This window comes from Hyperolius riggenbachi, chromosome 8 (genome assembly GCF_040937935.1).
Source record: "Hyperolius riggenbachi isolate aHypRig1 chromosome 8, aHypRig1.pri, whole genome shotgun sequence".
NCBI lineage: Eukaryota > Metazoa > Chordata > Amphibia > Anura > Hyperoliidae > Hyperolius > Hyperolius riggenbachi.
Window position 1 is genome coordinate 43,088,708 of NC_090653.1, and position 27,821 is coordinate 43,116,528.

The 27,821-nt window shown below is 47.1% G+C and overlaps 1 protein-coding gene across 1 annotated transcript in view; it reads left to right on the forward strand.

The window, feature by feature from the left end:
• LOC137528108 (major histocompatibility complex class I-related gene protein-like) overlaps positions 1-24,298 on the forward strand; it is a 37,364-nt gene extending 13,066 nt beyond the window's left edge. Inside the window, exons 4-7 of the mRNA XM_068249392.1 lie at positions 2,766-3,041; positions 12,291-12,423; positions 16,765-16,887; positions 24,234-24,298. Coding sequence (XP_068105493.1) covers positions 2,766-3,041; positions 12,291-12,423; positions 16,765-16,887; positions 24,234-24,273 — 572 coding nt within the window. The 3' untranslated portion in view covers positions 24,274-24,298. The remainder of the gene's footprint in view (positions 1-2,765; positions 3,042-12,290; positions 12,424-16,764; positions 16,888-24,233) is intronic.
• The last annotated feature ends 3,523 nt before the right edge of the window (positions 24,299-27,821 follow it).

Below are 27,821 nucleotides of genomic sequence, written 5' to 3' on the forward strand. Positions count from 1 at the left end.
AACTCAGTGTGTGTGTGTGTGTGTGTGTGTGTGTGCGTGTGCGTGTGCGTGTGCGTGTGCGTGTGTGTGTGTGTGTGTGTGTGTACGCGGGAAGAGGATAAAGGGGGGCACAAAAATCAGGTTTCACTCAGGACACTGTGAAACCTAAGGCCGGCCCTGTACATTGTAAACCCATGCTATGCATCTGAGTAAACCTAACTTGCCTAATCTCCATGCTCCCATCCAGTGGCTGACTAAACATTACCTTGTACTCATACTGTGCTGCGTGATCTGGTTTTCCTTGTATTCCTGTATTGTCATATTACTGTATGTCACCCCTAAATATTGTCTGTAACCTTAACTAATGTCCAGCGCTGCGTAATATGTTGGCGCTTTATAAATATAATAAATAATAATAATAATGCAACTCATCCTTCCTTTTCCTCCAAACACGACAAGTGAAATTTAGACCAACAAGTTCTACTTTGATCTCATCTGACCAAATTAATTTCTCCCATGCCTCCTCTGGATCATCCAGATGGTCATTGGCAAACTTCAGACAAGCCTGGACATGTGATGACTTGAGCAGGGGAACCTTCCATGCAATGCATTATTTGAAATCATGACAGTGTAGTGTCCTACCGACAGTGACCTTTGAAACCGTGGTCCGAGCTCTCTTCATTTCATTGTCCAGTTCCTCCCTTGAAGTTTTAGGCTGATTCCTCACCTTTCTAATCATCAGTGATACCCCACGAGATGAGATCTGGCATGGAGCCCTAGACCGAGGGAGACTGACAGTCATCTTTAGCATCTTTCACTCTTTAACAATTGCTCCAACCGTTAATCTATTTTCACCAAGCTGCTTGGCAATTTCCCCATAGCACTTTCCAGCCTTGTGAAGGTCCACAATTTTGTCTTGCAAGTCTTTTGACAATTCTTTGGTCTTGCCCATGGTAGTAGTTGGAGTCTGATTGAAAGGGGGTGGACAGTTGTCTTTAAAGAGCTCAGACAGGTGCTACTAATTTAGTGGAGTGGACTAGAAGTGGACCTTTTAAAGGCAGAGTAACAGAGTAACAGCCAGAGTTATTGCTGATTGTCAGGTGTTCAAATACTTTCCATATATACTCGTCTATAAGTCGAGAAATTTAGGACTGACTCAAAGTTTAAAAGTGTGGGGGGGGGGGGGGGGGTGTGGGGGGGGTGGACTTATACACGAGTAGTCCTAAATTTCCCAACTTATAGCCAATATGCCAGTGTGCTTTTATTCCCTCCTCCCTCCCACCCACCATCACCCAAAGGGAGCCCTCTGTATCAATTTCCTACTTGCGCTTTGTAATCCTGTGCAAAGTGATTCCCGCGGCAGAAGCCATCACCCCTCATCAGCGTGTCCTGCTTCCTCTCTTCTCCCTTCACTCCCGCTGACCTCCATACTTCGTAGCCCACTCCTCCCGATTTCATGAAGGCAGAGCTACGCTAAAGTATGGAGGTCAGCGCGAGTGAAGGGAGAAGAGAGGAAGCAGTGCACGCTGATGAGGGGTGACGGCTTCTGCCGCGGGAATGACTTTGGACAGGATTACAAAGCGCAAGTAGGAAATTGATACATAGGCTCGCATTGGGTGATGGTGGGTGATGGTGGGTGATGGTGGGTGGGAGGGGTGAATGCTTAGGTGTGGGTGGGAGGGGGGAAATGGAGACAGGGTCCCTATGGGTGATGGTGGGTTGGAGGGAGGGTGATTTAGAGGCAGCAAGCAGTTGGGTGATGGTGGGTGGGAGGGAGGGAGGTGGTTATTAAAGGCATCAAGTGTTTGGGTGATGGTGGGAGGGAGGGGGGAATTACAGGCAGCATGGGTAGGGGGAAGATGCAGGCTGCATGCATTTGGATGATGGTGGGAGGGAGAGGGAGTTACAGACAGAGGGTTAATGGTTGAATGTGTGTCCTGTAGGAGTTTTTGGCTGTACTTGGGGGCCAGGAGGGGTTAATGACTACAATATTTTATGCAATGCATCCATTTACCCCTCCTGATCCCCAAGTGCAGCCATTAACTTTGCTGGGTAGACTTATACATGGGTGATTGAAAAATTCCAGCTTATGAGGGTCAAATATTGGGGTCGATTTATACACGGGGTTGACTTGTATCCAAGTATATACGGTATGTGCAGCAGTGCAATACAAATGAATTCGATAAAAATCATACAATGTGATTGCCTTTTTTTTTTTTTAAATGCTGTCTCTCACAGTGGGAATGCACCTACAATGTGAATGTCAGACCCCTCCATGATTCATAAGTGGGAGTACTTGGAAAATCGCTGGGTGTTCAAATATTTATGTTCCTTGGGGATGGTCGGAATTGCTCATTTCCACTTCCACGGAAAATCCGCATTCCGCTATTCCCGATACCAATTCCGTTTCCCGCATCAATTTCCGCATTCCGATGCGGATTTTTGCGGTAATTTCCACCGAGTTTAACATCGAGTTTCTCAAAAACTATAAGGTCTATTTGAAAAATGTTTTTTTCTTCTTGTTCCCACTCTTATGCTTAACATACCCTGAAAATGGTGGTGTTTCTAGCACTTATGGGAGCTTTGCTATTAACTTCTAAATTCAGCGGCATACAGCATATCCATAATGCAGATTTTCTGAATTTACATTAGTCAATTGCCGCTGACTAGAGGTTAATAGAAAAGCCCAGGGGCGTATCTGGGTAATATAGAGCCTGTGGAAAACACTGAATCTGGAATCCGAACGAGCATCCCTACTTACTGTATATCACTGCAATATTTTACAGAGAAGCCGACTGTGAAAGTGACAGGAAGGCCTTTATCCAGCGACTCTCTCATACTATCCTGCAAAGTGTACGGTCATTATCCCAAGGTCATCTCCTTGAAGTGGATGAGGAACGGCCAGCAGGTATTGGAGGAGGAGCTCCAGAGATTGACCCTGCCCCTGCCTGACCAAACCTACCTGTCCTTATCAGCTCTCAACGTGACAGCAGTCACTGGGGATGTGTATACCTGCGTGGTCAACCACAGCAGCCTGGACCCCTCAGCCAGACAACACTGGAGTGAGTACAACAAGAAAAGCTTCACCCATATAGTCAATTATTATTTATCTTGGTATTTAAAAAGCCACTATATGGAAATCAAATCTGATCAGAGAGGAATCTATTGCCTGTCCACACACACATGCACACCAATTTCCAACCAAACCCAAGGTTAGAGGGATATGGAGGATGCCATAGTTATTTTCTTTTAAACAATACTAGTTGCCTGGCAGTCCTCCTGTATCGCTAATACTTTTAGCAATAGATCCTGAACAATCATGCAGAGGATCAGGTACTCTGACTCAGCTGACTCAAGTTTTACTGGATTAGCCATATGCTTGTTCTATGGTTTTGACTCAGACACTACTTATGCCAGAAGATCAACAGGGTTGCCAGGCAACTGGCATTGTTTACAAGGAAATAAATATGGCAGCCTCCGCATCCCTCTCACCTCGGGTTCCTTTTAATGCTTGTGACTCACCTGTCACATGCCGGCGCAAATCCGGGCCTCCTTCGGTGTCACCACTAGTGCCTGTACCATATGACACCGGTAGTGACGTGGCTTCATGCACCGGTGCCGTGTGCTATAGGAACTGGTGCATGGACACTTTGTGGGTACAGCGGTTGGGAATCCATCAGTCATCACAATATGGAACGCTGTTATCGTCGTGCACCTGATCAAGCCCTCACCACAGAGATTCTCCATCATTCTCATTTGATCCTTTACACCCATTTCACCAAGTAATAGTTCAAAAGATCTATCCGGTTGAGGGGATTGAGGGGAAATATAAAACACTGAGGCCGCCCAAATATGGTGTTATATATATATATATATATATATATATATATAGTGAAATATTGATATGAATTATCAATATTTTACTATCATAATTTTCGCTGTAATAGTAGATTTTGGGCAATTTAACAATATTCTACTATCAGGTTTTCTGGGCGAACACGGTAAATCCAGCGCTGGACACTTGGGCGCAGCAGCTCAGGAGACTTGGGCGTAGCCGGCGCCACCATAGGCCGTAATAGGAACTTCGGCTATCGCAGGCACAGGGAGTAACTTCAGTGCTGTCAGAAGACGGACCTGAAGTTGCTTTTAAAACAATAATTTGGCTTCCAGCAATCGCTGGAAGTCGAATTATTTCATTCCCCCACTATCCATGTCGGCCTGGAGGGGGAATAGTAATTAACATGGCCCGGACTTGTGCGGCAGCAGGATCAGCCATATACTAGCTGTGTGCTGCGCCCAAGTCTCCGGCGCCGTTCTCTCTTGTACGCTTTCTGGGAGCCAAAATGTCCCCAGTGTACGCATGCTGCGGTACCACCCGCAAAATGGAAACCCTTACACATTCCCCAAAGCTCAGACAACCACCAATTCTGCAATAAACAGAAAGATAACAGCTGTCTGCAAACATATGGAAAGCCACACAGCGCCTCAGCAAGGGAATCTCTGGAACTGCAGTCCTGCTATCCAATAAACCCATAAACAGTAAAGCAGGATCTGTATTTTAGCAGATAAACATTAGCGCATTTTTTTTTATTTTTCTGCTATTTATTATAAATTGCCAGTTTAAAATTTAAGGCCTGGAACCCACTAAGAATTACTGCAGAGATTAAAAATTGCTGCAGCACAGCATGCAGTGATTCCTAGGGTATTTGCAATCACAATTAACGGATGCTTGGAAGCAATGTACAGTAAACTGTACAGCGCTTCTGATTAGTGGTTTGCGTGGGTTTTTTTTGTATAAAACTTTATTATACTTACCAGGCGTCCCTCTTCTGTCCGTAGCCCCGCCTATAAAGGAAGAGGTGCTTCTCTATGAGCAATCAGATAAGCGTCTGTGATCGCTTCCTTTAGGGGAGGGGCTATGGACGGAAGAAGGAAATACAGAGCCCCAATAAGTATAATAAAGTTTATTAAAAGACTAATCACTTGCCCCCCCCCCCCCCCCCCCCCAAAAAGTGCTGCATAATTTCTTTGATTTATGCAGCTATTATATACTTTGCATTTAGCGCAAACACGCTCAAAATGCTATGTTCTGCGACTGCAATTACCCATAATCACAATCCCACTAATGGATTCCCCCCCCCCTTACTTACTTTCATTAGTAAAGCATTTTTGGGGAATTGCCGGCAATGGTCGGCAAACCCAAAACGTTGGCAAAATCGCCCAAGTGGGTTCCTAGTCTCAGGGGTCATTCACACTGGGGATCGCAAAACGCTAGCGATTTTCGCTAGCATTTTGTGGTGGGGATTTTCGTGGAAAAACACGTATTATTTGCTGTACATTTTTTCGATTTTTTTTTTTTTTTACCACTTTTTAACATTGCAATCACGATCGCTCAAAAATCACAAAAAAAATTCTGCTTTTTCACTCCGTTTGTCGACGCGCAGCGATAATGACCATCATGGTAGATCAGATCTTTAAGATCCCTTAGGACTCCGCTCAAAGTACGCAATCACTTCCCCGTCCCGTGATGTTGTATGTACCCGCCCGTAGGAAGATGGCTCGTGGATTGCTAGTCGTCAAGGGACGTTACTGGGATCCATCTTCTTGGGTGTCAGGTGAATATTCAGCTTTTGAACACTTGGGCTAATGAGGGGGTTTCAGAATTATGCCTATTACACACCATACAATTTTCTGTTAGATTTTTCTGTTAGATTTCCTGTTAGATTATTTTCTGTAGAGACTGGTCATTATCTCTGGTGCATTGTCTTCTGGTTATATCCTGCTGAGTAGAACAATGCCTAAGTGCTCGGCAGATAGATGGTTAGATAGATAATTTCCAACATGTTGGAAATTATCTATCTAACAGAAAATTCTATAGTGTGTACCTAGCATTATTCTAAAGAGTGGAGTTTTAGATCCCCCTGTGGTTGTTCCCAGTACTGCAGTCTCACAGACACCAGCGTTTCCCAAAGCTGAAGCTTCAGTTCCACCAACGGAACTTGTTTTGCGGCAAGCCACAAAGATGGTGAAGTGACATTGCTGAAGCGCTGATGATCCCACCTGGGCATGTGTGCAGGAAGTGGAGGCTGCACTCCAGGAAGGGTGCATATTCAGCAGACGTTTTATAGATATAGCTTAAAGGACACTGAAGTGAGAAGGATATGGAGGCTTGCATGTTTATTTTCTTGTAAAAGGAACCTAAAACAAAGAAAAAAAAAAACAGTTTAACTTACCTGAGGCGTCTACCAGCCCCCTGCAGCCACCCTGTGCCCACGCTGTGATTTTGCGATGCTTCAGTCCCCTGCAGCACCTCTCTTTCAGCCGGACTACTCAGTCAGTCAGTGACCAACTGCGCATGCCGGGCTTGTGCATACTTGATCGTGCTCCCTTTACTGGGTGCATTCTGCACATGCGCAATAGAGATTTTTAAGTACAGCACATACGCAGAATGCTCCCGCCCCGGGGCGTAACAATAGACCCTGCAAGGGATGCAGCCGCAGAGGGGCCAGAAGCCGAAAGAGGGCCCTGTGGGGGGGAGAAGTTTCTTTTCCCTGCCCTGAGAGACTGACAACTAAGGTCACGGAGAGAAAAAAAGCTTTCTGCTCTCTGCACAATTGTTCTAAAAACTGCAACTGCTCAGCCACTGATAAGGAATCATACAAAGTTTTGTAGACAAAGATTTGTAGACAGTCCCTATTCAGTGTGCAGCAGGGTCTTCTGTACAGCGCTGACCCCTCAACCTCTCTACCCCTCCCTAAGTGCTGTGTACTGTAGTGATGCTGGAGGAGTCTGCAAAGCCAGTTCTGCTCCATCAGAGATGGACAGAGTGAGTGTAATAAGCTGAGGCTGGGAGCACACTCATCTGTCGGTTTTCTGTATGCATTTCTGCACACCACGAGCTTGATTCACAAAGCCGTGATAAATGCTATCACAGCCGTGATAGGCTCAGCGCGCGGGGTTAGCGTGCGTACAGGTTTGCATGCATTAACTTCCCCGTTCACGCGCTAAAATACGGGTTAGCACGTGAGCAAGGAAAGTTAATGCATGCAAACCTTTACTTTTAATGCACGCAAACCTGTACGCACGCTAACTCGTGCGCTAAGCATATCACGGCTTTGTGTCATCAAGCCCCATGTGTATCTGTATGTGTGAAAACATGCACGTTTTATCACAGAAGCTAATACAACGGATAGAGAAAATGCCTGCAGTGCTTCACTGCTGTATGTTTTTATCTGCATGGGGAAAACACATTCAAGTGTGCACTAGCCAACTGAGAATAACATTGGTTCTCAGTTTACCTGTGCAGAAAGTGAGGGGGGAGGAGGCCCCCTTCCAAAGTTTCGCAGGGGGGGCCAGTGATTTCTAGTTACCCCCCTGTTCCCATCTACGGGAGAGCAATCAGGAGGTGCATGGCCTGGGGCTGTGCCTCCAGCTGAAAGAGGGGTGACAGGAGCATCATAGAATCACAGGCACAGGGCGGCTGCAGGGGGCTGGCAAAACCCTCAGGAAAGTTAAATGTTTTTTTTTTTGCTTTAGATTTCCTTGAAACAATGCAAACTGCATGGCTGTCCTGCTGATCCTCTGACTCTTATGCTAGGTACACACGATGCAATTTCCCTTCAGATCAATGAGTCGAACTGGTAATTTCTGACATGTTTGACCTACTTCCAGGGGCACCGCCAGCATACAGGCGAGCTACGCCCCCGCTTGGGGCCTCGCACTACGGGGGGGCCTTGCTCTGTTGCGGGTGGTGGGCGTGCAGGTGGTGCGGCAGAAGGGTGGGCATAGCGGAGGGGGGAGCGGGCAGAGAGAAGTTTCCACTCACCTACCTCGATCCTGCATGCAGCCTCTATCTTCATCCTGTGCCGGCGTGCGGCGTCTGTCACTATGGTAACAGCGCCCCGTGATGACGTAACTGCATGTCATCACAGGGAGTGCTCTTACCAATGCGACGCGCGACAGGACTGATGAAAATAGAAGCTGCATGCAGGTTGGAGGCTGGTAAGTGGAAACTTCTCTCTGCCTGCTCCCCCCTCCGCTATGCCCACCCTCCTGCCCATCTAACCTATACTGGGGGCATCTACCTATCTAATCAATACTGGGGGCATATTACCTTTCTATCCTGTACTGGGGGCATCTACCTATCTAATCTATACTGGGGCATATACCTATCTAACCTATACTGCGGGCATCTAGCTATCTAATCTATACTGGGGGCACCTACCTATCTAACCTATACTGATGGATACCTACCTATCTGACCTATACTGCGTGCACCTAGCTTTCTAATCTATACTGAGGGGGTACCTACTATCTGACCCTATACTATACCCATGCACTCTATACATAACAATTGATACGGCGCACCAAAACCTGCCAATGGCAACCACAGTGTCAGAGGTGCAAGAAGGGGGTGGGGAACAGTTTGTAAATGATTGCCACTATTGAAAATATCTATAGAAGTGATTATTATGAGCACAGGACCAATAGAGAGCTAAAACTGTACTTGAGGGAGGGCCCTTCGGGGCCCCTCTGACCCAAGGGCCCCGATGCGGTCGCAACCTCTGCAACCCCTATTGCTACGCCCCTGATCTAACCTATACTGGAAGAACCTTCCTATCTAACCTTTAATGGGGGCACCTATCTATCTAACCTATACTGGGGCAAATATACTGGCTACCTATATTGGAGGCACCTACCTATCTAACCTATATTGGGGGCAACTATATGGGCTACCTATACTGCGGGCACCTATACCTGTCTCCACGTTGGGGGCGCATTTTACACCCTTGCCCTGGGTGCAATTTAGCCTAGAAACTGCTAGTATTTGGCTCCATCCACATCATGGTTTGGCCACGCCCATTTTTCACCTTTTGAGGTGTGGCTATCCATTTTTCGCCGCGGCGCACTTTGCGCAATACTTATTTCATGGATGGGGCCTCAAGGTATGGACTGGTTCCTGAGAAAATGTATATCAAAGCTATCGTGTGAACCATTGGGGCTGGGAGCAGACGCGTATTTGTAGGGGTGCACATAGGGCACCTGCTATAGGCGCCCCCTTGTGGGGGGGCGCATCCCCAACAAGAAATTAATCACCCCTATATTAGCTGGCTTACCGCCAGCGCTATTGTATAGGTCCGCCGCCTGCCCGCCGGCCGCAGGAGGAGAGGAGAGGCCAAGGGATTCTGTGACATTTACTGCTGTGCCGGTGACCTGCCGTGCAATGCCCCCACGTGTCACCTAACCGCCTGGTGCGAGCTACATCCACGCACTATTTCCTGTGAGTCTCCCCTCCCACCTCCATTACGTATGCGGCCAATCAGGAGCGGGAACGGGGATACAAGGCAGCGCCGCAGTTGCTATGGCGACCAGAGACGCTGCGGGGACCTCCGTCCCGCAGTGTTTCTGGTCGCCATAGCAACGCTGACGCCTTCTCGCTGCCTTCTATCCTCGAATCCGATCCTCCTCCTGATTGGCCACATATGTAATGGAGGTGGGAGGAGAGACTCACTAGCAGGAAATAGTGCGTGGATGTAGCTGGCACCAGGCGGTTAGGTGACACGTGGGGGGCATTGCACGGCAGGTCACCGGCACAGCAGTAAAGGTCACAGAATCCCTTGGCCTCTCCTCTCCTCCTGCGGGCAGGCGGCGAACCTATACAATAGCGCTGGCGGTGAGTGTGCACATTGTGTCTGTGAGGCATGGGGCAGAGCACACCTGGCTGGTGGCAGAAGTAAAATTTAAAATATTATAATCTACTAAGACTTGATTGATCAACCACTGTTCACTGACCAAATAGGATACCAGAGCCAAACGACTCTGGTTAAATAGGCATATGTTGTGGTAATGGTAGGGTGGTATAAGCAAATACCACTTTCTTTTCCTGTCCCTCACTTGCTGTTCTCCTGCAATAATCAATGTTCTTTTGGGCAACTCACAGGACCCGGACATACTGTGTATGCATAGTATGTCCTTCTCCCCTGTGCATGAATGATGTCATTACACAGAAGCGCTCTCACTCCTGTCCTGCGTGTACTCTCACTGCAGTGTAGCGCGGGTAGCGAGCGTACTCCTGTATAGTGACATCATTCGGCGCGGGCACAGGGGAGGAGGACATACTGTGCATACACAGTACAGTATGACCGGGTTCTAGGTTACGTGGGTCGCCCAAAGAATATCGACTATTGCGGGAGAACAGTGCTTTGCTTATTTGTCATCACGTACTTAAGCGCCGTCATCTTCCAAAAAATGACTGCGAATGTGTCATATACTGCTGCTCCATAGTATTTTCAACATCTGGGGGGGGGGTGCAATTTTGATGCTTGCCATAGGCGCTGTTATCCCTAGATAGAGGGAACCGGGTAATTCCGGAGGTGCCCTCAAAATTTGGAGTGTAGGAGATATAAGTGCTGAGATATCAACCCCAGGATTTTTCCCGCTTAAAGAGAACCCGGGGCGGAATTTTTAAAACTTAACCACAATGACATGCCTCTACTTCCTATCGCTACTGCTAGTCCTCCCATAGCTCTGCTGTCCCCCCTGAAAATATTGCCAGGCTAGTGACAATCTGCTTGTTGCTAGCCGTTCTGTTTACCTGAGGCGGGGGTAGCTTGTAATGGAGGCGGCAATGCGGAGGAGGCTGATTGATCAGGTATATACATTTCCATCTGCTTCTAGAGGTTGGTTGTCCCGCCTGCAACCTCCCTTTGTGAGTACCAACTTTTTCAGGCCTTTAGCATTTTCCTTTTTGTGACATATTGCACTACTGGGGTTCCTGTTGTTTCTGTGTTTTTTCTTTCTAGCGTGTCTAGTCACCCTCCACCCTAAGGCCCCGTTCACACCTAAGCGGGAATCGCTTAGCGTTTTTACAAAACGACTAGCGTTTTTACAAAATGCTACTCCTATTCTACGCTATGGCAGTGTTCTCACTGCTGCGATCGTGGGCGTTTTGCGATTATCGCCAGCGATTCTGGAGCGATCGCGATTAGCATGTATAGAACACGCTACTTTTTCCAGTGATATTTCCGCGTTTATCGCAGAAAAATCACTCCCCGCAAAATGCTAGCGGTAATCGCTAGCGTTTTGTGATTGTTCACACTAGGAGCATTTGCATTTTTTTCTTAAGCGCTGGCGATTTTGTAAATCGCTCTAAAAGAGCTTGTGCAATGATTTCCTATGGGAGTGTTCATCTATGAGCGCTCCGCTTTCTATTGAATCGCAAACGCTGCTCCTGTACCATTTTTTGAGTGTTTGTGTTCAATAGAAAGTATAGGGAAATCGATTTGAATAGTGATTTTCTGAGTGCTTTTATGAATAAATACATTGTATTTATTAATTTCTGGGTCAGAGAGTTCACTTCCTGACTGACGACAGGAAGTGTTAAAAAATCATCAGTCCACAGAAGCGCTTTTCTAAGTGCAAAGCACAGGGAAAAGCGCTTTTAAAATCACTAACCAAATTGCTCAGTGCTTGCGATAGTGCTGGCGATTTGTAATATGAACAAGGCTTTACACTTATGGTTCTGACTCCTCATGTGCAGTTCATTTAGGCGACTGAGCAAGCCATTAGCGATGACCGTAATCTTCTAACTACGATTTTCCCAATTACAAAAACTACATATTTACAAATTGGACATTCAATTGATTTTGTGTAATCCATTCGTAATTTTGCATAATTTTGTACACACTACCGTCACCAAAATTGCTAGGTATGTAGAGGAATAGGGGATATGGGGAATAGTAGCAATAGGACAAGAAAAAAAATAATTTAACAAAAAGTATTTGTAGTTTTTTGAGAAAATCAATTTTTAAAATGCAAAAGGAAAAATGGTTTTTAAAATAACAGTTAAAAAAAATATATTCTTCTTTGCATTTTTAAAATCAAGTTTCTCAAAAACCCCATAGCCTTTTTGAAATTTTTTTTTTAACTTGTTCCCACCCTTTTCCTTAATGTATGTAGCAATTATGGTGACATGCTATCGTCACCAAAATGTGAAATTTTAGGAAAAATCTTCATTTCGTATGTAAATGTAATTAGGAACCGTAATTTAGCGTTATAATTTCATGGTTAATTTAATGCACAATTAATGCACCACCAACATCTGCATGAAATGATGTGAAAATAATGCAAAATTACAGTTCCTGATTACGTTTACCTACGAAATTATGATTTTTTCCAAAATTTTGCATTATGATTTTGCATCATGATGGGAAATTACGATATGAGATTGCAATTATGCGTAATTTTTGCTCATCACTGCAAGCCTTCATGTTTCTGCTCAGTGATTTCCTGTTTGTGTTATTTTCCTGCAGAAGTAACTGTTCCCGCACAGCTCTCAGGAGAACACAGTGGCCTCTCGTATGGAATAGTCATTGTTCTGTCACTCACTGCTGCCGTTCTGTTGTCTGCCGTGGTCCTGGGACTTGTGGCCGTGGAGAAACACAGGTAAAGAGAGGCTGAGATTTAAAATACACGTGAGAGGGATACAGAGGCTGCCATAATTTATTTCCTTTTAAAACATACCAGTTGCCCGGCTGTCCTGCTCATCTTTCATGCATCCAGTAATGCCTGAGGCTAGGTTCACAGTGGGACGTTACAGGCGCACGTTAGTGCATCCTGTAATGCAGCCCCACCGCACAGTAATGAAAAATCAATGGGCTGTTCACAGTGCCCACGTTGCGTTACATAATTGTAACGCTCCATGTCAAGAGAAAGTGCTGCATGCTGTGCGTTACAAGGTGTGACGTGCAGTGTTTACTTCCTGGAGCGGCCGCTCTGTGCAGCGATTTTTTGGGCGGGACCACGTGATGCCGCATGCGTCCAAGAGTACGCATCACGGCATCATGGACGCCAGAGTGAGCTGCACAACGCGGCTCAGTCTGACGTCTACATCAGAGAACACCAGGCGTTGCGTTAGGGGCACGGTATGTGCCCTATAACGTCCCCTAAACGCAACGTCCCACTGTGAACCTAACCTAAATCACATACCTGAAACAAACGTGTGGCTAATCCGGTCACACTTCATTCACAAACATCTAAACTGCATGCTTGTTCAGGGTCTATGGCTGAGGGCTCTTTCACATTAGGGCAGATTTTCTGCGTTTCAACGCAAAGGATAAAGTTTGCGTTACCCAAGGTGAAATGAAAGTCCATAGACTTTCATTTTAGCTTTCACATATAACGCAGCCTTTTTGTGCGTTGCGTTCCACTGCACCCAGGCGCAGTTTTTTGGCCAACCCTAGCTTTATGCGTTACAATGTTAGTCAATGTAAAACGCACACTATGCGCGTTTTTAATCCGTTAACGCAGGCAATCAGTCCCAGAATGCAACAGAGGAACAATGTAGAAAGTTGAAAACTAAAAGAAAAAAAAATTATCTGCGTTTTCCTATGTCCTGTAACGCATTGAAAACGGATTAAAAACGCACACTCACTGCAGTGCAACGCATATCAAAACGCATACAACAAAACGTATGCTTTGAGCGTTCTCCAACGCAAGCTCTGATGTGAAAGAGCCCTAAGAGTATTAGGCCTCTTTCACAGTGTGACGTTAAAGTCGCACGTTAGAAAATATTTTAACACAGAGTAACGCACAGCAATGCAAAGCCTGTGCGACATTCACAGTGCACACGTTGCGTTAGTGTGTAACTTGGAGCGTTATTAAAGTGCTGCATGCTGTGCGTTTAGCAATGAATCTGCTGCGTTACTTGTGTTGCACATGCTCAGTAATGTATTCATTTCTTTTTTGAAAATGTTCCGCATGCGCCGTTTTCGTTCCAAAGTAAATACATTTCCTAACGTGCTACTTTAACGTAGCACTATGAAAGTGTATATGCGTCGTGTTATGCGACCTTAACATCGCATCGGATGTAATGTCCTACTGTGAAAGTAGCCTTAACCCTCTATCAGACATTTTTTATAGGCTTTTTTTTTATTTTATTCTATGTTATATGCAGCGCCGGCCCTAGACTTTTTGCCGCCTGAGGCAAATTTTGAAAAACACTTACAATACAGTGGGCGGCGTTGCAGGAAGTGATGTCAGTGGAGCGCACGCTGGATCGAGCGAGGAAGAGGTGAGTCCTCCCCGCCCACTGCCTCTTACGAGTAGCGCTTCTGATCTATTTAAGGCTGGAGGGGAGCGGAGGACAGGGGACCCAGGCGAGGGAGGGGGGGTCCGACCCCCCTCCCCGCCGCTAGGCCCAATACCCCCGTCCTGCCCGCTACCCCTCCAGCTCGGCGGCGGGCTCCCTGCACCCACCGACGGGCGGATGCCGCCCCTAGAAATGTGCTGCCTGAGGCAGAAGTTTCACCCCGCCTCATGAGCGGGCCGGCCCTGGTTATATGTCCTTGTTTCTAATAAGTATTACTGTAAAGCAGACTTTCTCAACCAGAGTTCCCTGAGGACTCTGCAGGGGTTTCTTGGCATTTTCCCCCATCGTGGGGGAAGTATAATAGAGCACACTATAATAGGGGCTATTGTAAAAAGAAGCTCCAAATTGGGGGTCAGAATAATAAAGAGCACATTAATAAAAAGCACCAGGATAAAGGATACAGTATAATGAGTGGCAGTGTAATAGGGGTAGTGAAATAAACAGCCACACGTACTTTTAAAGACCACGCCTCCTGCAAAATAAATGCAGGGGTTCCTTGAGATCAAAAAAAGTAGTTTGCAGGGTTCCTCAAGAGTAAAAAGGTTGAGAAAGGCTGCTGTAATGTGTATTTATGGCCACTTGTCACTAGGGGGCAGTGGGGGACAATAAGAGGACTTCTGCTTTCAGTTTCTATATTTTCTGCTAGAGAGAGAGAGAGATCAAAGCATTTCAAGAATTTACAGCACAATGAGTTTTGCTGACTGAGGTCAAAAGCAGCGCACTTATCTCAAAAGAGATAACTTTATTGAAGCTGCAATTGGATTAAACACAGTAAACTGACAGCCTGTACTTGTATTACTGGGCCTACCTAACCAGCCCATATCGCTAAAGCTAACAAAATTTTGGGATGCATTAAAAGGGAAATAAAAACTCGAGATGCTAGCATAATATTGCCCCTGTTTAAGGGCTTGTTTCCACTGTTGCGACGCGATTTCGCCGGCATTCCGACGCTTGTAAAAACGCATGTGGATGCGTTTCCGCATGCGTTTTTACCCGCGATTTCGCGTGCGATTTCGCATGGCAGGGTGCCATGCGAAATTAACCATGACACTGCCAGGGCAAAATAAAATTGAAAAAGGTGCGAAATCGCACGCGAAATCGCGGGTAAAAACGCATGTAACAAACGCATGCGTTTTTACTATTAAATACATTAGCGGCGATTCGCATGCATTCCACTCGCAGGCGAATTCGTTGGCTCTTTTGTGCGTTTTTTTACCGCTGAAAAAAATGCACCTTAACAACGCTACAGTGGAAACAGGCCCATCCACTTGCATTACATGTGCGAATCTGCATGCGTTGGGCGCATGCAGATTCGCGATAGTGGAAACGAGCCCTAACTCTCTAGTAAGGCCACATCTGGAATATGGAATTCAGTTCTGGGCACCACATTAAAGGAAAGATATTGCAGTTTTAGAGCAGGTGCAGAGACGAGCTACAAAATTGATACGTGGGATGGAAGGTCTCACTTACCAAGAAAGGTTAGATAAACTGGGTTTATCTAGTCTAGAGAAAAGATGCCTTAGGTTGGATCTAATTACCATGTATAAATACATCAGAGGGCAATATAATAGCTTGGCGGATGAGCTTTTCGTCCCTAGGCCTTCTCAAAGGACTAGAGGACATGATCTGCGCATGGAGGAAAAACATTTTAGCCATTTATTTAGGAAAGGGTTCTTTACAGTAAGAGTGATTAAGATGTGGAATGCATGGCCACAGGAAGCAGTTATGGAAAATTCTATATCTGCATTTAAAGGGGGCTTAGATGCTTTCCTTGCGTTGAAAGACATCCATGGCTACAATTACTAGGTAATGCCTAATGATGTTGATCCAGGGATTTTATCTGATTGCCATCTGGAGTCGAGAAGGAATTTTTTCCCTTTTGGGGCTAATTGGACCATGCCTTGTAAGGGTTTTTCACCTTCCTCTGGATCAACAGGGATATGTGAGGGAGCAGGCTGGTGTTGTACTTTCCTCTGGATCAACAGGGATATGTGAGGGAGCAGGCTGGTGTTGTACTTTCCTCTGGATCAACAGGGATATGTGAGGGAGCAGGCTGGTGTTGTACTTTGTACTGGTTGAACTCAATTGACGTATGTCTTTTTTCAACCAAAATAACTATGTATTTTGTCCAATTTGCATGTATAACCTTGTTATGTCTGTCATCCTTGTATCATTGTATATATTTATTGTCCAGCGCTGTGTAATATGTTGGCGCTTTATAAATACAATAAATAATAATAATAATAAACTGGGGTAGGGTGGGAACAACTAGATTATTAGTGAAAACTATAGGGGGGAAAGTAGAAGGGAGACCCTACAAAAACTTTGCTATGGGGTCCAGTGATTTCTCCCGATGCCTCTTCCTGCGCGCTTTGGGTCCTATGGGAGAAAAGCGCTTTACAATTGTTTCATTATTGCTGTTCTAGGTTTACCCCAAACTGATCCCGTGCTCCTCCATGATTTCTTGCAGACATGACCGTCACTGTGGGGTGATTGCAGAGTACATAAGGGAACACGATTGTCCAGCCATGCAAAATGGGGGATTGCAATGAAGTGTCATATGATTTAGTAAATCAGGCTCAAAGTGTAATGCAAGTCCAGATGAAACGAACTGATCGTCATTTCTGTCCCGCCAGGCGCTCCTCTGACATCAGTGACCCCTACAACCCTCCAGTGTTTTTAATCACAGTGAAGACATTTAACGAGTTTAACCCTTCGCCAAACCCTCCCGTGAATATCATCACCATTAGCGGCAACATGTAAGTTTTATGATCTGATCTGTGTCCGGTTTTTACAGACCTAAAAATCATTTATCATCTACTTCCATAGTTTATTATTTTGCACACTTGGCCACAAGCAACTAATCAAACATTTGATTGGTGAACCACCCTGAAAATAGTTTGGAATTAGAGCCTTGTCAAGGCAATGCAAAGAATTGCAGCTTTATGCAAATTTTGTATGCAAATTTATACAGCTTTAGTTGGTTCATTTTCAAGATGCATAAATTTGCATACAAAATTTGCATAGTACTGCATAGTACTGCATCAACTCAAAATGATTTGCATTTCATTGACCATCCCTATTTGGAGTCACCCGTAATTACGTTAATGAAAGCGGCAGTTTGCTGATTCTGCCAAGTCTCCAGCTCATCGCCAGGGTCCTAATCTCACATACCGTGTAAGCAGCTCCTTCCTACGCGTACGAGAGGTAACGTATTGGCGTGGCAGACTTGGGCACAGGATACAGCCGATCCTGCTGCTGCACAAGTCCCGACCGTGTTAAATACTATTCCCCCTCCAGGCCGCCATGGATGGTGGGGAATTAAATAATTTGGCTTCCAGCAATAGCTGGAAGCCGAATTATTGTGTTTTAAAGAGACTCCGAGCACCTCTCATGGGTATGCCTTTAAGGGCCCGTTTCCACTAGTGCGGTGTGAATCGCTGGGATTCCACCGCTGACAAAATCGCATCCGCATGCGATTTTTGCCGCGATTTCGCATGCGATTTCGCATAGGCAGGCTATGAGCGATTTTAACCATGTCACTGCCTGGCTCAATGTACATTAGTTTTAGTGCGAATTCGCACGCGGAATCGCGGCAAAAAACGCATGTGCGATTTCCCCTATTAAATACATTGCCTGTGAATCGCCTGCATTCCACACGCAGGCGAATTCTGCAGGCCCTACCGTGCAGAAAAATCCTGCACAGAAAAACGCACCAAAAAACTGACAAGTGGAAACAGTCTCATCCACTTGTATTGGTTATGCGAATCCGCATGCAGACAACGCATGCGGATTCGCTCTAGTGGAAACGGGCCCTAAGACTCCAACCAGTACTGCAAAGTACTTAAAGGATACCCAAGGTGACATCTGAGATGATGAGATAGACATGTGTATGTACAGTGCCTAACACACAAATAACTATGCTGTGTTCCTTTTTTTCTTTCTCTGCCTGAAAGCGTTAAATATCAGGTATGCAAGTGGCTGACTCAGTCCTGACTTTGGCAGGAAGTGACTAGAGTGTGACTCTCACTGATAAGAAATTCCAACTACAAAACACTTTCCTAGCAGAAAATGGCTTCTGAGAGCAGGAAAGAGATAAAAAGGGTCTATAGTTCATAGATTTTAGCTGTGGCATACTTCAATGAATGTGTCATTGAGCAAAAACAATAAAACAGTTAAAACTTAAAAAGTAGATTTAAACAAAATAAAACTGTGGAATATTTTAAAAAGTCATTTTTAGGAGAAGGAAGATTGATACAGTCGTTTATTTCATTAGTTTATTTTCGCCTTTGGTGTCCTTTAAAGATTCATATCTTTCTGTAGCTTGTGCTCTCCTGTTTCATTTGATTCCTGAATGCTGTTCTACACCAAACAGTTTTCGTTCGATTTCAATTTAAAAATCGCAGCTGCCATCTTATCTATGTTATAACTTTTGGGTCACCCCTGACTTCTCTGTTAGAGAAGTGCATCACTGAATGAAGCAGGAAGAGGAAGTGACACGCATGGCCATTGCAAGAGGCTCCTCCAGAGGGGTCATAGCACGACTTTGTTGGAAGTCGTCTGGCTTAAAGGCATGCCCATGAGAGGTCCCTTTAAAAGTAACTTCAGCTCCGCGCACTGAAGTTACTCCCTGTGCGCACAAGTCTCCTGCACTGGATTCACTGTGATCACTTCCTACATCCAGTGGCCACTACTGATACAAGCTTGGAGTCCATGACCTGGTGGTCTTTAGACAGCACAAAATTTAGTACTTACTACAGCAGGGCTGTCGAACTCCAGTCCTTGCAGACCATATCCATGCCAGTGTTTAGGATGGGCAGAGAAATGGGAGACGTGCTCTACTTGATGAACCACAACCTTTCCCGATTCAATCCCATTACTTAATTTGAGCTGTGTCAAACGTGTGAGGACCACCTTAGCCCTTGAGGACTGGATTTGGACATCCCTACCCTAGAGGTACTATAATCCAGTGCTCAGGGCCGGTCCTGGACTTTCTGCTGCCTGAGGCAAAGATCGTGAAGGCGCCCCCCCCCCGCACATACGGCTATCATATTGGGGGAGGGGGGGCATTAGGAGCACATGATACGGCTATCATATTGGGGGAGGGGGGCATTAGGAGCACATACGGCTATCATATTGGGGGAGGGGGGCATTAGGAGCACATGATACGGCTATCATATTGGGGGAGGGGGGCATTAGGAGCACATACGGCTATCATATTGGGGGAGGGGGGCATTAGGAGCACATACGGCTATCATATTGTGGGGAGGGGGGTATTAAGAGCACATATGGCTATCATATTGGGGGAAGGGGAGTGGACAATAGGGGCACATATAATTATCATTGTTTGTTAGGGACACATATGGCTATAATACTGGGAGGAGGGGTAATTAGGGGTGCATATGGCTATAATACTGAGGGGAGGGGTGGTTATTAGGGGCACATATAGCTATAATATTGGTAGGGGGTAATTAGGGGTTCATTTGGCTATAATACTTAGGGGAGGGGGAGCAGTGCTTGAGCAAATGCTCCAGAGCCTGTAAGTGCTGCTGGGCCCTGCTAGGTCTCCTCCTGACTTGTCTCAGGGTCTGGAGAGGGGGGGGGGGGGGGTTTGTTGCCGGGGTAGGTGTCAGGGGGGAGGGGGGGCAGGTTGCTTTTGCCCAGGGGCCCCATTGTAGCTGGAACTGGCCCTGCAGTCTACTACCACATTCCAAATAAATATACCACCAGTCAGTGTCAGTCTGACTACATAACATTAGAACATACAAAAAAGGAATCCGACCCGACCGTGAAGAGCAGCCAGAGGCCAGAGCCAGAGTCTGGGGCAGCCACAGCAAAGTGACTCACGGGGGATGGTGGGGTCCGGCGACGACGATGGCGGAGGGCAGGCCAGGCGTCGGGCACGAGCCAGCATCCATCTTGCGCAGGCGGGCAGAGGGCAGCGAGCTTGCTCCTCCATCTCTCGCTGGCGGGCAAGGCCGGGGAGCAACGGCGGGCTCATCATTGTCACGGTAACGGCAGCACTCAGTGACCGTGACTATCATGGCGATAGCAGCGGCGGGCGGGCAGCGTGACTCCTCCAGCCACTTCCGGTCCCGGATTCTGCTGGCGGAGTGAAGGCAGCGCAGCGGTGCAGCCAGGACAGCCTCACAGAGGCCTAGTAGGCGGCAGAGCTCACCTCGGACTCGGAAGTCCGGCATGGTGGGTGGGCGTGGGCGGCACGTCACGCAAGTGGCAGGGCTGGCGTCACTGTGCACACAGGGTGAGGGTTACTCACCGATTCGGTGTGCTGCGTGCTGCCACTGCCAGGCAGGGAGACTTCACTGTCTGCAGCGCAGGCAAGTCGAGGCGGGCGGCGGCGGTAGCCGGTAGGTAGCACACTCCAGTGTGACCAGTCAGTCTCTCCGTAAAGGCGGCAAAAACCAGGCGCAGGCACTTCCTCTCAATGCCTGGTGCCGCCCCTCCACTTCCTGCCGCCTGAGGAACCCGCCTCACCCCGCCTCATGGGCGGGCCGGCCCTGCCAGTGCTTCTCAACCCTGTCCTCAAGTACCACCAACACAGCATGTTTTGTGGAAATCCAGAGGTAGGTAATCAGCTCTGCTGAGATACTAATTACCCCACCTGCGAGGGCTGGTGCACACCAGTGCGCAGGGCCGGATTTGTACTTTCCAGTGCCCTAAGCCTGCAGTCACCAAGCCCCCCCCCCCCCCCCCCCACCCCCCAAAAAAAAAAAAATTGTGCAACACTCTGACTAGCGATCATTGGTTTCAATGGGCTCATCTCAGTTGTGCTGCTCTGCCCCCCATTCAACAAATAATTCCTGTAATTTGCGCTCCTGCCCGAATGTGCACAGCAGCCGATAGTGTTCTGGGCATGCATACTTGAGAAATGATGCTGATGTATGACCGGTACTTGTCAAGAATACATAACACTGTACCGGCCTCGATTGCTGTGCACATCTGGGCAGGAGCGAGAAATTACAGGGAGTGCGAGTGGCCAGAGCATGCGCTGCTTCTTTGTCCTCTGTGCGACTGGCTGCAGTCGGAGCCACAAACAGGTGGCAGGGCAGTGCGAGTGGCCAGAGCATGTGCTGCTTCTTTGTCCTCTGTGCGACTGGCTGCAGTCAGAGCCACAAACAGGTGACAGGGAGTGCGAGTGGGAAACAGTAAATTCGGGCGCCTGAGGCTAGTGGACAAATCGGCGCCGCCATTCACTCCTATAATAAATATCGTTTAATGGGCGCCCGATAGGAAAAAAGGGCGCCGGTGAAAAATAACGTTTTAAAAGCGGCGCCCAGAGACTTAATGTTTTATTACTGCTTCTCATGATTACACATTATTTAATGATTTATACATTTTTAAATATTATTATTAAACGAAAAACAGTACAATATTTTTTTTCAAACATTATTTTTAAACGAAAAACAGTACATTTTTTTTTTAAACATTATTTTTAAACGAAAAAACCAACAGGGGGGTCTTAGGTTTAGGCACCAACAGGGGGGTCTTAGGTTTAGGCATCAACAGGGGGGGTCTTAGGTTTAGGCACCAACAGGGGGTCTTAGGTTTAGGCACCAAAAGGGGGGTCTTAGGTTTAGGCACCAACAGGGGGGTCTTAGGTTTAGGCACCAACAGGGGGGTCTTAGGTTTAGGCACTAACAGGGGGGTCTAGGGGTTAGGGGTAGGTACAGGGAGGGTTACTTAGGCACCAGCAGGGGGGGTCTTAGGTTTAGGCATCAACAGGGGGGGTTAGGGGTAGGTACAGGGAGGGTTACTTAGTAATTTTTTTTTTTAACGTTATTATACGTTTCAGTATTTAAACGAAAGATTAACGTTTTTACAATTGCCGATTTAATGCACATTATTTAATGATTTATAACTTTAAAAAACATTAATTTTAAACGAAATATAGTACAATACATTTTTAAACGTTATCCATGCTTATCGTTAAAAACCCGGCGCCCTTTTTTCCCAGCGCCCCTTTTTAACGTACGCGTGCGAGTGGCCAGAGCATGCGCTGCTTCTTTGTCCTCTGTGCGACTGGCTGCAGTCGGAGCCACAAACAGGTGGCAGGGCAGTGTGAGTGGCCAGAGCATGTGCTGCTTCTTTGTCCTCTGTGCGACTGGCTGCAGTCAGAGCCACACACAGTGACAGGGAGCACGAGTGGCCAGAGCATGCGCTGCTTCTTTGTCCTCTGTGCGACTGGCTGCAGTCGGAGCCACAAACAGGTGGCAGGGCAGTGCGAGTGGCCAGAGCATGCGCTGCTTCTTTGTCCTCTGTGCAACTGGCTGCAGTTGGAGCCACAGACAGGTGAAAGGGAGCGCGAGTGACCAGAGCATGCGCTGCTTCTTTGTCCTCTGTGCGACTGGCTGCAGTCAGAGCCACAAACAGGTGGCAGGGCAGTGTGAGTGGCCAGAGCATGCGCTGCTTCTTTGTCCTTTGTGCGACTGGCTGCAGTCAGAGCCACACACAGGTGACAGGGAGCGCGAGTGGCCAGAGCATGCGCTGCTTCTTTGTCCTCTGTGCGACTGGCTGCAGTCGGAGCCACAAACAGGTGGCAGGGCAGTGCGAGTGGCCAGAGCATGCGCTGCTTCTTTGTCCTCTGTGCGACTGGCTGCAGTCAGAGCCACACACAGGTGACAGGGAGCGCGAGTGGCCAGAGCATGCGCTGCTTCTTTGTCCTCTGTGCGACTGGCTGCAGTCCAAGCCACAAACAGGTGGCAGGGCAGTGCGAGTGGCCAGAGCATGCGCTGCTTCTTTGTCCTCTGTGCGACTGGCTGCAGTCAGAGCCACACACAGGTGAGTGCGGTTCATGAGCATTTTTAAAAAAGCTAGCAGTTTGAAAACCGCTTGGGTAATGTATTTCAATGGGCTAGTGCACACCAGAGCGGTTCGTTTTTTTCCGCAAACTTGGGAGCTGCAGTATTTATTAGATTTCTGAGGCGTTTCTGCCTCAATGTTAACCACTTGCCGACCGCGCACTCATAACGCGCGTCGGCAAAGTGGTAGCTGCAGGACCAGCGACGCACATCTGCGTCGCCGGCTGCAGGCTAATTAATCAGGAAACAGCTGCTCACGCGAGCGGCTGCTTCCTGTCAATTCACGGCGGGGGGCTCCGTGAATAGCCTGCGGGCCGCCGATCGCGGCTCGCAGGCTAAATGTAAACACAAGCGGAAATAATCCGCTTTGTTTACATTTGTACAACGCTGCTAACAGTAGCAGCGTTGTACCAGATCAGCGATCCCCGGCCAATCAGCGGCCGGGGATCGCTGTCACATGACAGGCAGGAGCCTGTTAGAGGCTGCACAGGACAGATCCGTTCCTGTGCAGCCTCCGATCTCTGGGGCAGGGAGGGAGGAGAGGGTGAATCCTGCGGTGGAGGGGGCTTTCAGGTGCCCCCCGCCAGCCACACGCAGGCAGGAGCGATCAGACCCCCCCAGCACATCATCCCCCTAGTGGGGAAAAAAGGGGGACGATCTGGTTGCTCTGCCTAATGTTTGATCTGTGCTGGGGGCTGTAGAGCCCACCCAGCACAGATCTCAGTAATCAGCGCTGGTCCTTATGATGGGAGGGGGGGGGTAAAGGCTGGTTCCTCAAGTGGTTAAAGTGTAGGAAAGTTGAAAACTGCTTTGAAAAACGCTAGATCAGATCTGTTTTCCAGAAGCAGTTCAGTAACAGCTTTACTGGAACAAGATATGAAATCTGCTACACAAACGCTCCAAAAAACACTAGGCATGTTTAGAAAATCTCTGTAAACATGCCTAGAATCGCTCTGAAAATCTGCTTAAAAAAACCTCTAGTGTTTTGTGGATCTGCTAGAGGTTTTTGGTGTGCACTGGCTCTGAACGTTTGAGGTTTTCTCTAAAACATGTACCACTGGTGGTACTTGAGGACATTGTTGGGAAGCCCTGCTTACTCCACCTTCCCCTACGCTGTGCTCTGTGGAAGCCGTGTAGTTCCTTAGCCTCTGCTTCTGGAGAGAGCCCACGCCCCTTGCTGATGCTGACAGACATAATATTCTTGAAAAGTGGCCTTTAAAACTGAAAGTGTTCATCCTTCATGGAAACAAAGGATAATCCATCTTCTATACTATTTTCTTTTTCAGATACGACGACAGTGCCCCCAGCCAAACTTCTGGAAGCTAAAGCATTACTGAGAAGTGTGGAAAGGATCATTGCTCTCTCTTTCTGTATTCGGGTGGAGAATGGCTTCTGCTGCACTGGGGATATGCAATTTCTACAAAAATTATTTCCAGGAAACTTTGCTGTTGATACGTCAGTCTAAGCAGCTACTCTTTTAAAAGGTTAACAGAGTTTGATACTTCGTAAGACGTTCACTGAGATTTGGTGATCTACAGTAGTCACTAAGACTTGGTACACCATGGGATGTTCACTGAGAATCGATGCTCCACAGAGATTAACTGAGGTTTGGCGCTTTTAAGAGATTCACCACGATTGTGTACTTTACCATGTTTCAGTGCTATTAGGCGTTCTACAGAGATTCACTTACATTTGATATTGTATGTAGATTTTACCTGAAAGTCCGTCCCCTCTGCTGTCATACATGTAATAAAGGTGTCTACAAAAAAGGGCGCCGGATGTTGCCGCTAGTAGAATATTGGTAAAATTACAAATATTCTACCTTACCATTTTTTTTTTAACTATGACCTAAACCTACTCTAAAGCCTAATCTACCCGGAGCGATCCGGCGGCTCGATTAGCCGCCAGATTGACTCTTCCGCATCCCCGCGTGCGTCGGTTTCGATACCCGCTCGTCCCCGCTTATCTTCCGCTCGATTCCCAGCCATTGTCCGCTCGCGGGGAAATCGGCCGCGGCGACATCGGACCTGTCGGATCTTATCAATCGAGCCGCGTCAGCGGCTCGATTGATAAGATACATCGGCACGTGTAGACCAGGCTTTACACAGAAGCCTCTACCGATGGTTATCCCCTTAAAGTAAATCTGTAATGAAAAAAGTGCCCCTAGGGGTACTTACCTCAGGAGGGGAGGCCTCTGGATCCTAAAGAGGCTTCCCCTGTCCTCCACAGTAGAGGGGATCCAAAACTGGGACCCCCAAAGGTCTCTTCAGCCACCTGTTGGCGTGTGTGCATTTACACTAGCCTGTATTATTTAGTATTTATATAGCGCCAACATCTTACAGAGTATATATGGTCTCTTCAGGGCCAGTCTATGTTGGAGAAATGCGCAATTAGCGTATCTCCCCAGCAGGCGCTGGACAGATACATAGAGGGCGCACTTCCCCGGCGTAGACTGGCCCCAACTTACGGAAGAGCGGGGACCCGGTACCGAAGCTGCGAGCAGCGTAGGACGGCGGTGTGGGAGCGATCCGAGCGGATGGGGCTGGAGGAAGCACCAGGTATGTGTAAAACATTTTCCTTAGTTAAGCTCTGAGTCCCTTTAAGTCCCAATTCTACCTAGAAATAGTCCACAGTACTCCTACCATCCACTAGAGGGCACTACTTGAAGTCAAAGGCACAAACTAAACCAATAAGACAGCCTGTGGCTAAGTCTGAGTAGTGCACAGCAGTGGCAGAAAAGTGCACTGGCCAAGCGTCAAGAAACAAAAGATCTGGCCTCTGGCCAGCACAAAACATAATTAAGGTAAGACATTCAGGTTTGTGTCCCTTATTTACTTTAAAGCCGCATCTACACGAGTAGATGCGGCCGCGATGCTCCTTATCAATCGAGCCGCTGATGCGGCTCGATTGATAAGATCCGACAGGACGGATCTCCGCACCGCCGATTCCCTGCTCGCTGCCCGTGAGGGGATAATGGCAGGGAATCGAGCGGAAGATAAGCGGCGCCGGCGGGGACGAGCGGTCACGAGCGGGGAATCGAATGCGGCGCGCGAGCGGGGACGCGGACAGGCACGCGGAAGACGCGATCCGGCGGCTAATCGAGCCGCCGGATCGCTACAACCTCTCCCCGTGTAGACGGGGCTGAAGAGAGAAGTATATGAAGGCTGCCATATTTATATCTCATTATTATTATTTTGTATTTATATAGCGGTGACATTTTTCGTAGCGCTGTACAGAGTATATTGTCTTGTCCCTAACTGTCCCTCAGAGGGGCTCACAATGTAATCTCTACCATAGTCCTATGCCTATGTATGTATTGGGTAGTGTATGTATTGTAGTCCAGCGCCAATTTAGGGGGAAGCCAATTAACTTATCTGTGTTTTTTGGGATGTGGGAGGAAACCGGAGTGCTCGGAAGAAACCCACACAGACACGGGGAGAACATACAAACTCCTTGCAGATAGTGCCCTGGGCTGGGATCCGAACCCAGCGCTGCAAGGCAAGAGTGCTAACCGCTATGCCATAAACAATACCAGTTGCCTGGCAGTCTTGCGGATCAATCTGGAATCAGCAGTGTCTGACTCAAACACAAGAAACAAGCATGCAGATAATCTTGTCCCACTTTTTTTTTTTTTTTTTTTTAGACACACCTGATCTGCATGCTTGTTCAGGGTCTGTGGCTAAATGTATCAGACAGCAGAGGATCAGCAGGACAGCCAGGCAATTTTTATGGTTTACAGTGAACCTGAAATAAAATTGAGATAATGAATTGTATATGTAATACAGATGATAAATAGAACATTAATTGTATAGAAAAGGGCTTTATTTCTATTTCCAGTTTCATAGCTTTATTTTTAAAATTGCAGAAGACCGTTAAAGCTCCTGTTAAGAATCCACACTCGGCTTTTTAAAGCAGATCCGAGATGAAAAACTAACTATAACAAGTAACTTGTCTATATATATTATCTAAAGTTTAGATAGTTTACATGTCAAATCTAGGTGCAAACAGCTTCAATAGAATATGAATATTTCTTCCTGATACAATGACAGCAGCCATGTTTGGCTGCTGTCATTGTATCAGAGCAAGCTTATCTGCATCTTCAGCCTGTGAAAAAACCTAATTCCCCCTCCTCCTCCCTCCACCTCTGAAATCTCTGGCTAGTATACCTCCTCCTCCTGCCCAGACTGAGCTCTCATGAGCCCTTGCTACTGTCTGAAAGTGCCTTGGCTCTCTGAAAACCTGTGGGCGTAGCTTGTGTAGTTTATGGGGAATTAGAGTATTAAAGAGAATCTGTATTGTTAAAATCGCACAAAAGTAAACATACCAGTGCGTTAGGGGACATCTCCTATTACCCTCTGTCACATTTTCGCCGCTCCTCGCCGCATTAAAAGTGGTTAAAAACAGTTTTAAAAAGTTTGTTTATAAACAAACAAAATGGCCACCAAAACAGGAAGTAGGTTGATGTACAGTATGTCCACACATAGAAAATACATTCATACACAAGCAGGCTGTATACACCCTTCCTTTTGAATCTCAAGAGATCATTTGTGTGTTTCTTTCCCCCTGCAGCTATCTTCCACTGAAGTGTCAGGCTGTTTCTTCCTGCAGAGTGCAGACAGCTGTGCCTGTATGTAATTCCTCAGTATGTGAAAGCCCAGCCAGCTCAGAGGAGGATGTATTCATCTTGTAAAAGATAAGAGAGAAGAGAGAAGCTGCCCTAATCTAAATAATACACAGGCAGTGTGCAGAGAGGTGCCTGGAGGGGGGAGATGCATCACAGAACCACAACACTGAAGAACTTGGCAGCCTTCCAGACACAGGCTGACAAGTCTGACAAGAGAGAGATAAGTTCATTTATTACAGAGATGGTGATA